General features: G+C 36.0%; 1 protein-coding gene across 5 annotated transcripts in view; it reads right to left on the reverse strand.

The window, feature by feature from the left end:
• Positions 1-12,424, reverse strand: part of BRAF (B-Raf proto-oncogene, serine/threonine kinase) — a 150,391-nt gene that overhangs the window by 53,126 nt on the left and 84,841 nt on the right. For 2 of the 5 annotated variants that reach the window (XM_080665983.1, XM_080665984.1), the window contains exons 8-9: positions 8,145-8,304; positions 2,416-2,452 (exon numbers count right to left, since the gene is read on the reverse strand). In XM_080665983.1, the coding sequence (XP_080522109.1) occupies positions 2,416-2,452; positions 8,145-8,304 (197 nt within the window). Of the gene's footprint in view, positions 1-910; positions 1,031-2,415; positions 2,453-2,772; positions 2,809-8,144; positions 8,305-12,424 lie in introns of all 5 variants that reach the window. The other 3 variants (XM_080665980.1, XM_080665981.1, XM_080665982.1) reach the window with 3 other exon arrangements.

The following is a 12,424-nucleotide window of genomic DNA, read 5'->3' on the forward strand; positions in this document are numbered from 1 at the left end:
CTGATCTACTTAGTACTCTACTGATATTATTAAATTATGCCACTCAGTCCTGTATGACTTCCAGCCCATTCTATGGATTTTCTGAGAAACAGATGGGCTAAGAGCAAAAATATGAAACACCACCACTATGTTCAGAATAATTGGCAGACACTAGTAAAAGCCAGTAAATTCTTTAAAACTATTTATAGCAAACTCCTGCCTCAATTTTGACTTTATTTAAAAAAAAAATCAGTTTAACTACTAATTAAAGTTATGGCAAAATAAAATGGGAGATTGAAATTATACTGCTTTTTTCTCAGATTAAGGCATAACTGAAAGGAAGTATCAATCCTCAAATTTTCTGAAGTATGCTAAAATATCCCAAATATATTAAAAATCTTTTCAAAGCTCTCTACCTCTGATATAATATAAAATATACATGTCCTACATTTAAAAAAGGACACTGCTGATAATACAAAAAAAAATAAAGGCAAAAGTCTAGTAAAATCTCATAACAGGGATTTCCATTTTTACTTTTTTAGAAACCAAAAAAATTGGTAACAAGTATTAACAATCATCAAGGTGACCACCTAAATGGATTAAAATAAAAGGAATTCAAGTGGGACACCCCCTCCCACGTTATTTATTGCCACCCACTGAGTTTAAGAAGTTACCAAGACCAAAAGTAATGTAACAGAAACCATGATGGAAATCTAAGACTTTTCTTGCTTTTAAAATTTATGACAGAAAGCTTGTGGTAGTGAGTATGTGTGACAAGCACATTCAGAGCATTCCAGCCAGGCCAAGCAGAAATTTAGTACTGAAAACTCTCACACTTACAAACACACGCTGTGAAGGTGAGGCACAAACAGTAGCTGTAGTGTATATTTAGTCTGCTTTGGGTGAAAACAAGAAAGAAGAGCCCAACTACCTCTGAACACTGGGCCAGGCTCAAAATCAAACACTATTTCACTGGGGACAGAATGTAGGAGGGGACTGGGAGTCCGGGATTGGTATTTCCGAAGGCAGCGCATCAGCTGGTTCAAAGGGGCTGTTAGAAGAGAAAGAGAGGGGCAGGCAAACACAGGAAGACAGACACACAGAAGAAATGAAAGAAGTCATGGGGAATAAATAAGATGAGTCGAAGCCTGCTTCACAAAATAATTCTGGATGTTTAAAACACTTTTCAAAATCCCAATGATTTTTTAAAAAATGACTCATAAGAAAGGACAAGAGATGCCACTTCATTTTAGGTACTAAGCAGGCAGTTTTTAAGACTAAGTTAACTTTGTGATGCTAAAATGATGGCAACATTTAAATGCTGGATGTATTGGGCAAAATTTTCAAAAGCCACAGCTACTAAGACATATGAAAGTCAAACTGGCAGCAACATTAATTGGAGGGTTCATGGAATAACAAACAGAAAAAATACTTTTATAACTATATACTATAGTAAATATGAAGTCTAGAGTATTTAATGCAGGGTTATTACTTTGGTAGCTTCACAGGTACACAGAAACACAACAAAAGATGGTTTATACAATGTTCACTATAAAATATCTTTGAGACTGGGCTTAGACATTTTGAAGACAAAGCAGGTCACAGTGAAGAGACCAACTCTAAACAAGATAAGCAGGTATTGCAGGCCTTCCTTATTAGACAGAAGACAGCTGAAAAAGTAATGGAGAATCATCTAGAAGAAAACTTAAAGATAGTTCAAATACCATCTCTTGGAAAACATTATGTGGGGGTAAATTCTTATTTAAAAAGAATTTTCTTATGCAATGTTTTCTTATGCCCCCTATTTTTACTGGGTGCTAGAGTGAAAAGTCAGATAAAAATTCTGTAAGAAATCTCAATTTAATTTCTTATTTGCTTATTTTATTTACCGGACAAAAAAGGGCAACTAGGCTTCTTTATTAGGGACCCATTATGTAAAATGTACATTTTAAACCCTTTTAGAAGACTGAGGGAAATAGTCGACAATATCTATCAAATTGAGAAGTTGTGACAGGCAATTCAAGGGATTCTCCAAGAATGATTTAGAAAAATCAAGTTTTAATTGATTCTAAGCTTAATATTTAAATATTGGTGGAGGTTTCCAAAAGAAATTTTGCATCTCCAGCTTTGGAGAGGGTTTGGAATCAATGAAGTGGGTAAAATAACTAAGAATCTCTCCTTGACAACCTTTTAAAATTATAGGTAGTACATTTAAGAACCCTTTTAATGTCTACTTTTTCTCTATTCATGTTATAAGTTAGTTAAAATTTTATTAGAGATAATTGATAAATACTAAAGGAAACAAAAAAATTTGGGGTTTTATCTACACATTTTTCTCTGTGTCTGTGTTTCATGAAAGAAGCAAATATAAAGGAGACAAGCAGCAAAGCAGTTGCATTTTTCCTTGAGTTTTTAAAAATTGAAATCACCACTTACCTCCATCACTACGAAACCCTTGGTCTCTAATCAAGTCCTACAAATAAATAGTAATATATATTTTATTCAAAGCATGTGGTAGGAAAGTAATAACAACACTGAGTTTTCCACTAAGCATGAACAGAAAGGTTAATTTAAAATAACTGTCTTATAATTACTTCACAAAACAGAAAAAATATAAAATTAGCTAGTGAACACGATAAAAATCAAAATTTGAAGCAACCTAATCCTATACTGAAGGGATTATTAGTCCTGATTAAATGTTGAAATCCATTTCAGGCCATTCAAAACCAATGGCTGCATCAATTCTTATAAAAATTCTACTGGCACATATTAAGAGCCATAAAATGTTCATACCCTTTGATCCTGTAATTCCACTTCTGGGAATTTTTCCTAAGGAAATAATTCAGAAGAAAAAAATGATATGCACAAAGATGTTTAGTGCAGCATTATTCACCATACTAAAAAATCAGAAATAATTATTTCCCTCTTCTAGGCTTACTGACATATTGGCTCAGTAAATTATGGTGTATAAATTTAATGAGTATTATGCATCTACTAAAATAATTATAAAGATTGAATCATGAAATGTTTACAATATAATAAAAAACAGAATAAAAAATGTACACTGATTACAGTAATAAAAATATGTGTAAAGACACACTAGACGGACAAAAACAAAAATGGCTCAAACAAGAGTTTTGTTAAAATCTGTCATTATTAAGATGTAGTGTTTTTTTTTTTATCACAGACAATGTGGGGAGTGAGGGAAAGAGTCTTCTGGCAATGCAATGCAATTTGGATATTAATAGACAGAACTTAGATTAATGTGTTTGCTCAATATAATTTAAATGTGAGGAATTGAATGGTCCCAAATGTCTCTAAATAGGCTTAGAGGCTCTTTGCAAACAGGCAGCTTTTTGTTTATGGGCAAGAACAAAGAGTAAATTCTTTGCAAAAGTATTTCTACCATGTTCAATGTATCCTATAAAGCCTTCAACATTTTCTACAGAATTATCAACAAATACTCATAGATCTGCAAACAAGGTGCTAGGTGTTGTGTGGCTACCAATAAATATAAAATCCTGGAGGGGTCTCACTAACTTTCTATATAAAGATACTTTCATACTTTTGCATATACTATTTCCTTAACAAATGCCCTTTCTTCCTAAAACCCCAACTAGTGTATTGAATGAACTCCTACTCTTTCATCTTTTACAACCTGGCTTAAATGTTTATATCTGCTAAATATTCCTAGATCCAACCAGGTAGTTTATTACCCTCTTCAATAAACTATCATTATATATTTTTTGTGATTATTTATTTATATATGATTCATACATTAGATTATGACTTCGTTGAGGGCAAAGATTGTCTGCTAATTCATCCTTAATTCCAAATTCTGACACAGTGTCTATCCCAGAGTCAATATTAAATCTTGTTTACTGGAAAAATAAATGGTAAATAACGACTGAAACTGAGTGAAATGATTGACACTGAACGAAAATGCTAAAGGGTTTACATTTCATCTTGCAATCAATGGGAAGCCAATGACAGTTTTGGAACAAGGGAAGAGATAATGATAAAGGTGTTGTAAAAAATTAATATGGTGGTAGCATAAAGAATGGAATGGAGAGAGAGAAATCAATGGCAGGAAATCCATTTAGGAGAGTAATGTAGTAAAGTAAGTAGTTCAAATGAAATATAAATACGGGTCCAAGTGGTGGTGGCAACAAGAACAAATCTTGGATGCATATCAAAAGGAAAAGGTGATAGATTATGACTATTTAATCTTAGGGGAGGATGAAAATGCAAGATATAAAGATGACACTCCAAATGCTCAAGCCTAAGAGAACAGAATAGTGGTGACAATAAGAGATAAAGCAAAATAGCCTAAACCAGTGATTTTCAACCAGCGTGTCGCAAGAATTTTTAAAATATGCTATACTTGCCCTAGCTGGTTTGGCTCAGTGAATAGAGCGTCAGCCTGTGGACTGAAGGGTCCCATGTTCGATTCTCGTCAAGGGCGCATGCCTGGGTTGCGGGCTCAACCCCCCAGTAGGGGCCATGCAGGAGGCAGCCAATTAATGATTCTCTCTCATCACTGATGTTTCTAACTCTCTCTCTCCCTCCCTCAAATCAATTTAAAAAAATAAATAAATAAAACATGCTACAAATGATTAGTCAAAATACTGACGTCTTTTCCTTAGATTGTCAAATGAAAAAAATGACAACATCAACACAATAGACACCTAGTATGAATTGATCAAAATTATACCTATATTTTTGTCAGATCAGCAAAAAAAAGTATTTTTTGGTGTGCCATAGATTTTTAGTAATTAGCTTCTGAGTGTCATGAGGTGGAAAAGATTGAAAGTCGCTGATCTAAAGAATGTTTTGAAAGTAAAGATGAAGGTTACAATTTTGAGTTTCTGAGAACAGACATAACCTATAAATAAGATTTGTTTTCTTATTCCCATATTCCCTTCTCCTACATCTTTCTTCCTTTGTATTCAAATCTAACTAGATCAAGGAAAACCTTATTAGTTGAGGAAATTAGTATTAGGAAAAGGTCACTTAAAATGAATCCAATAAAAAGACAGAAAAAAATTCATAGTAAAAAGTGGGAAGAAAGTCTGATTTGGGAATTTTTCTTTAAAAATAAAATTAAAATTTATAAGGTTTATTTCTTTTACATTAAGTTATAATTTCAAAAATATGCTTAATTCTTAGAATAAATAGAGAAAGAATAAAGTTTTTATTGGTGAGAATATCAAACTTATATGACAGCACAAATTGAAATTCTTAATTTCAAGTTCATATTTTACACACAATAATAGTCATTTTAATAAAACTTTTAGCCTGGCCAGTGTGGGTCAGTGGTTGAGTGCTGACCTATGAACCAGGTCAACAGGTCAACCAGGAGGTCTCACTTAGCTTCCCTGTCAGGGCACATGCCTGGATTTCGGCCTCAATCACCAATAGGGGGTGTGCAGGAGGCAGCCGATAGATGATTCTTTCATCACTGATGTTTCTCTCTCTTTCTCCTTTCCTCTCTGAAATCAGTAAGAATATATTTAAAAATAATTTTAGGGCCCTGACCGGTTTGGCTCAGTGGATATAGGGTCGGCCTGCGGACTGAGGGGTCCCAGGTTCGATTCCGGTCAAGGGCATGTACTTTGGTTGCGGGCACATCCCCAGTGGGGGGTGTGCAGGAGGCAGCTGATCCATGTTTCTTTCTTATCCATGTTTCTGGCTCTCTTTCCCTCTCCCTTCCTCTTTGTAAAACTCAATAAATATATTTAGAAAAAAAAAATAATTCTAGGGGACTCTACCCTTCAAAGGACTCTTTCTTTTTTTTAAATTTAAATTCTTTACTGTTTAAAGTATTACATAAGTCTCCTTTTTCCCCCATTGACCTCTCCCAGGCTGCTACCACCCCCCAGCACATGCCCTCACCCCCCTACTGTCTTGTGTTCTTTGGTTATGCGCATATGCATGCATACAAGTCCTTTTTTGATCTTTTAACCCCCCCCTCATGATCCCCTGTGCCCCCACCCCACAAGGGCCTCTTTCAATCCTTTGATATTTATTTAATATGTATATTTTTTATTGATTTCAGAGAGGAAGGAAGAGGGAGAGAGAGAAACATCAATGATGAGAGAGAATCATTAATTGGCTGCCTCCTGCACACCCCCTCTACTGGGGATTGAGCCTGCAACCCAGGCATGTGCCCTTGGACTGGAATCGAACCCGGAACCCTTCAGTCCACAGGCCGACACTCTAGTCACTGAGCCAAACCAGATAGGGCAATCCTTTGATATTGAAATAATTTTCATTTTCATATTGTCATCCTTATGAATTTTGTGTTTTCTGTTATTACCTAGACCAGTGGTCGGCAAACTGCAGCTCCCGAGCCACATGTGGCTCGCGAGCCGTGGTTTGACGCTCTGTTGACTAATGAGTTTGCCGACCACTGACCTAGACTAACTTAATTCTATGTATTTGTCAATGGCTTTATATGATTTGAGTAGTTCTCCAGTCACTTTTTACAGTCTTTATAAAATCCTTAAAATCTTTTTTTGTGTGTGCCAGATTTGCAATAAGTTCGCATTATGTTTTCATTGAAATGTTGGATATTAATGTAAAGGGGTTGGGATGCAGGCTGATATTAAATGGCAAGGGATATTTGAATGGAGACTAATATATTTTCCTGTTATGACAATTTTTGCTTCTCTATTCCACCTTGTAATTATGAGGACTCACATAAGGAAGGCCTGTATAAGAGAACAACCTGACTTCTAACACACATAACCACCTCATTAACTCCAGGACCCTGTTTACACAGTTTCAATTTCCTTTTTTAAATATAATTACTTTCCAAAGCAAAAAAAAACACACCAATATTGTGGATTTTCTGTTTCGATATTTATTACAGAGATTAAGGATAATCTATCCTCTTTATTCTAAAGCACAAGTTCTGAAGAACATAATATCTAATTCCAAGATTATTCCAAGGGTCCCAGCCCAACACAGCTCACACGGCAAGGGCACTTTTATCCTCTTCTGTGTAACTCATTTATTGGGATGACCAATTAAATGAACTAGTCCTGTTGGACGGATCCTGTGTGTTTCATCTTTTTTCTCTTCTCTCCCTCTCTTTGTCTATATCAGGGACTGGCAAAATATAATTAATTGGCCACTTATTCTTATAAATAAAATTTTAGTGCAATAAAGCTACATCCATTTGTTTTCAATGCATTGTCTATGGCTGCTTTCACACTACAATGGCAGAGTTCAATAGCTGTCATTAGAAATCATATGGCCCACAAGCCTAAAATATTTACTATCTGGCTCTTTAAGGAAAAGTTTGTTCACCTCCTGATCTATATTATAGGGAATTTCCTCTGCCTTATTTTCTAAATCTTTTACTGAAACAAATATTTTTTGATGACTTACTATGTATTTAGTTCTAAGATAGGTGCCAAAGGAACTATATTGGGAATGGTTTCTGCTGTCCAGAAGTTAAGGTCTAATTGAAGAATTGACACTAATGTATATAATTAAATTACAGTGTGCAAAATAAACTAGGAAAGTAAAAATGTCAAGAGTGACCAGCCAGAAGGTGGTCAAAATAACTGAAGAGGTGAGGTTACAATATATGATGATGAGACCAGAAAAGATGCATTTTAAACAATGAATGATTAAAACTTAATGACAAACTTTACATTAAAAAAATATACCCAAATCAAGATGCGTATAGAAACAGAATACAATGGTATACTCAATAAAGTAAAAAAGATAAGGTAGCTTTACATGTCAAATACATAAAGCAATGATTAGTCCTTAAGGGTTATATAACAGAAAGTTATAGAAATTTAGGTAAAGATTTCAAATTGATTTAATGAAAAAACCTACAACTGTATTCTTATTTTTTTCTGTATCATAAAATGGCCAAGTGGATTATCTGTTAAATAAATGAAAATAGGACTTTTACAAATGGTGTCTTAAGGGGGAAAAAATCAGAATAAGCGTGTAACTTGGTACCAGTTAAGCATTTAATGCCATCAGAGAAGATGGCAAGGCTTTTCTGATCTGTAATTCATAAAAGTCTATCACTTATAACTGTGATTAATGAAAGATGACACTTATTTCTGATTTATATTAGAACAGTAGCAGAAAAATAAATACACTCAAATTTTTCAGTTCTAACAATGCTGGATACTTACATCAATATTGACAGGTTCTATTGTGTTTATATGCACATTTGGAGCCGATGAGGACCGATCTCGTTGTCCAAACTGATTTCGATGATCTTCATCTGCTGGTCGGAAAGGCTGTGGAATTGGAATGGATTTTGAAGGAGACGGACTGGTGAGCATTTGGGGCCTGGAAAAATCAAGTCATTCGAAGATAAGATTCAGAGCAACTTTATAGAGATAGTAACATTAAAAAAATGGATGATATAAAGATTTCCTTGTTTTCATATTCTCAAATAAAATTGTTAAAATAAAGCATTAATAACCCAGCAGGAATGGGTTTTAAAGTATTAGTTTAAAAAACTAATATGCCTACAACTATTACCTCCAGGGACTATCAATAATAACATTGATTTTTATCCAGAAAACTCCAGGGAAACCTACAAATGGCTAGAAATTACCTATGGTTAATCAGCTGAAGAAACTTGTTTTTTTGTGGGGAACGTCTGGCCCGTGGGGTGGGTCATATAAGGACCGAAAAATTGTTTGGTCTGGCCCTGCCTAGACATTAGGAGTGAGTACATTAAATGCTTGATCAAATACAGCAGGTTAATTTTTAAGTTGGTAATTTTGTATGGCCCGGGAATGATGTTATAAATATCCAAATGGCCCTTGGCAGAAAAATGGTTCCCCACGCCTGCTATAGGTAGAGACTGAGCGAATAAAATCTGCCATTTTTTTTTTACCTTTTCCATTCCTTGATAGCTGAAGTCACTAAAATGACATTTTTATGGAAAATATTAGGCAATTATAAGTATTTTAAGAATATGCATGTGTATTTCAGGACCTGAAAGATATACCTGTTACTTTATCCAAGAGGTGAATTAAAATCCTGAACAACAGCAAATGATCATTTCCAAATTCAAAAGCTGATCTGGCCCTAACAGGTTTGGCTTAGTGGATAGAGCGTCGGCCTGCGGACTCAAGGGTCCTGTGTTCGATTCTGGTCAAGGGCATGTACCTTGGTTGTGGGCACACACCCAGTAGGGGGTGTGCAGGAGGCAGCCGATTGATGTTTCTCTCTCATAGATGTTTCTATCTCTATCTCCCTCTCCCTTCCTCTCTGTAAAAAATCAATAAAATATATTAAAAAAACAACAACCACAACGCTGATCCTGATCCTTACAGTGTCAGTCTCCTATGTTTTGGAATATTTACTAGTAGTATGTCCAAGAACTGACACAAGAGACATGTAAGAATAACATACATTAAGCACTAAAGCAAATATTTATAAAAATCGCTTTTTGATGAAGCCATGAAAATAGGTTACAGAGAGGTCTATATTTTGTTACTGCAGATAAAAAAAAGTCTCTCTCAGCACTGTCCCCAAAATAAATCACAGAGCACACTGAAGATTTGACAGACTGTAAATAGCTGTGAGGAGTCTATGCCCCTCAGAAAGAGATTCAAGGGAGCTGGGAAGTGAGGATCGCTTGGAAGATAAGGTGAGCTCCATCAGGACCAATGAATGACTCAGTACTAACAGCCTCTCTTCAGACCGGTTATCGCTGTACCTCATCCTATGCAAACTCTGTAATTATTATTTAGTGGTTACAACATAGCCAGAAAGACAATGTTGTGAAGATAAAGATATTTTGTGAGGGGAGAGGGTTTAAAGAAGAATAGGAAGAAAAGACGTACAGTAGAAAAGAAATAAAGGTTTGAAGAAACAAAGAATCCAAATAGTGACAAAAACCTTAAGAACAGAGCATGTTAACAGAATCTAAATCATACCAGTTTATAGTTTACTTCTCTGAAGCACACAATTAAGGGTAGGGAAAGAAATATGCACTTTGTCTATTCATATTAACTAAATGAATCCACACAGAATTAAAACAAAAATAATAAAATGCTATGTACTTCAAAAAATTGGTATTAGCCTAATGAGAATTGTAGATAAAGACTAATAAAACTGGCATTTAGGAAAATTAGCATGCTCCACTGGTCTCTTAATTCTGTTAAGAAATTTTTAGTTTGTGACAGAGCTGTCTTTACTTTTGCTTTAGGCAGCCAAATGTACACCCTATGCTAAAAGATTTTGGGAGCAGGTAAAATAATGTAAAATGACAATATTAGTTTTTTTTAAAGTTTGGGAAAGTGCAGATTTTTATAAAGCTATTTTATACAGGCTGATTTGAAGTCTCAAGGCAATAGCATACTTTAAGGTAGGACTTGAAAACAGAAAAAGCCCGAATTAATTACAAGATAGTCTAATTAATATAACTGATTTGATGACATCAATAAGTGACAGCAACTCATTCTTGAAACTTAGTGAAGATAGCAATATGTAACATATATCAAATTAGAAATATGTATGCAAAGGACATTAGTCCAGAAGTAAGAAAAACAAATCCTGGATTTAATCTGATAAGTTTTATTATGATATCTAAAGAAAAAATGGATATACTAGACAAAAAAGATGTCTACTTATTACATAAACCCAGGAAGAATATAATTTTCCAGTTGGTATCTAACACCACCCAGGGAATGATATGTGCTGTTCCACGAAGTCAATTTATCTAGCTTTGAAGGCAAGTATATTATAATTTGGGAGAACACTTCAAGTTATTATATCTTGATGTCATGAACATCTGAACCATGTCCTAATTCCAACCTTAACAAAAACAATCTTTTGATTATAATTTGGTTTCACATAAATATCTTTCAAAGTAGGGTGAGTGTTGGTCCATCCAACATAATTAGTTTGGTCTACACAACAGGTCTATTTCTCGCTGAAATGAATTACCTGGCATTCTAAATTAGTGTTTTCTGATTCTGGTTAATGTAAACTGGTATATCCCTAACTCTCATCATTTCTGGGAATTCATAAAATTGAATTTCCATGCTAGCAATTCTTTACTAAAACTAAGGCAATTTATACCATGTAAAGTATGTTGGCAGTTGGCAAACTGGCTTTCACCTCATTATATGTCTACCTTAATCTTGCTGCAAACCTCTTTAAAGTAGTACCAAATAAAAAATAAAATTTTTTTTACCTTTAACACCTTTCAGTAAATTACCAGTTAGTTTAGTTCTCATTTTAAATCTTGAATATTAAAAATTTTGAGGCAAAGTGACTACTTCTGTTCAGAGATATGCAACTTTTAAAATGCTGCCTTTTCGAAGAGAAACCAAGATGGTGGCATAGGTAAACACTTAAACTGCTGCCTCGCACAACAATTTCAAAACTACAACTAAAAGACAAAACGGACACCATCCAGAACCACAGGAAAGCTGGCTGAGTGGAAATACTACAACTAGAAGGAAAGAGGAAAGCAAATTGACTCAGAGGAGCTAAAAAGGCTGAGGTATGGAGACGCGCACGGAGAGGATGGGCGGCTGAGTGCGCGGCTGGCTTTCTAAAGCGGGAGGGAGACGGAAGCTCCCGACTGCACTGAACTCCAGTCCCGGGTGAGACACTGGGAAAACAGATTCATTCCAGGGGAATCTGGACTGTCAGGATAGAGAAAGCACACTGAGACTTGGGAGCTGCGGAAGACAAAAGTCCGGAGGCGCAAGCGTGCGCAGAGAGGACTGACTACTGAATGCATGGGCGGCTGGGTGCGCAGCTGGCTTTCTAAAGTGGGAGGGAGACGAAAACTCCCTACTGTGCTGAACTCCAGTTCCGGGCGAATTTCTGGGAACCCAGATTCATTCAGGGAGAAACTGGACTGTCTGGCAGCAGGCGAAACTCGAGGGCGGCTTTCTCTCAGAGGTGCTTGCAGCGATTACCGTGGGACACTGAGACCCAGGGGCCTCATAGGGCAGGGCTGACGGGAAGCCAAGGCTGTCTGCTCCACCCTGAGACTCTGCCCCATCCAAGCTGAGCACAGAGGCTTTTCCAATTTTGCAAGTCTTGTCTCATAAGAGTGTCTCCAGCACAGAAGTTCTCCCAGCACAGACACAGCTGATCCTCACAGCCAATTGGCCTGGAGGTCAATTCCTCCCAGTGATACCAACAACAATCAAGACTTACTACAACAAGGCTGAGCACACAGTCCACAAAGGGGTGCACCAAGAGTGTTCACCTCAGGTAACTGGGGAGGCTGAGCCACTGTGCCCTATAGGACACCTACCACACAAAGCTATTCCACCAACTCAGGGAAGCAGCGAAAATGCAGAGACAAACAGATCACAAATGAAAGAAATGGAGGATATAGAGTTCAAAACCACGGTTATAAGGTTTTTCAAGAATTTCCTAGAAAAGGCCAATAAATTTAGCGAGACCCTCGAGGATATGAAAAAGGACC

Source organism: Plecotus auritus (genome assembly GCF_963455305.1).
Source record: "Plecotus auritus genome assembly, chromosome: 4".
NCBI classification, from domain to species: domain Eukaryota; kingdom Metazoa; phylum Chordata; class Mammalia; order Chiroptera; family Vespertilionidae; genus Plecotus; species Plecotus auritus.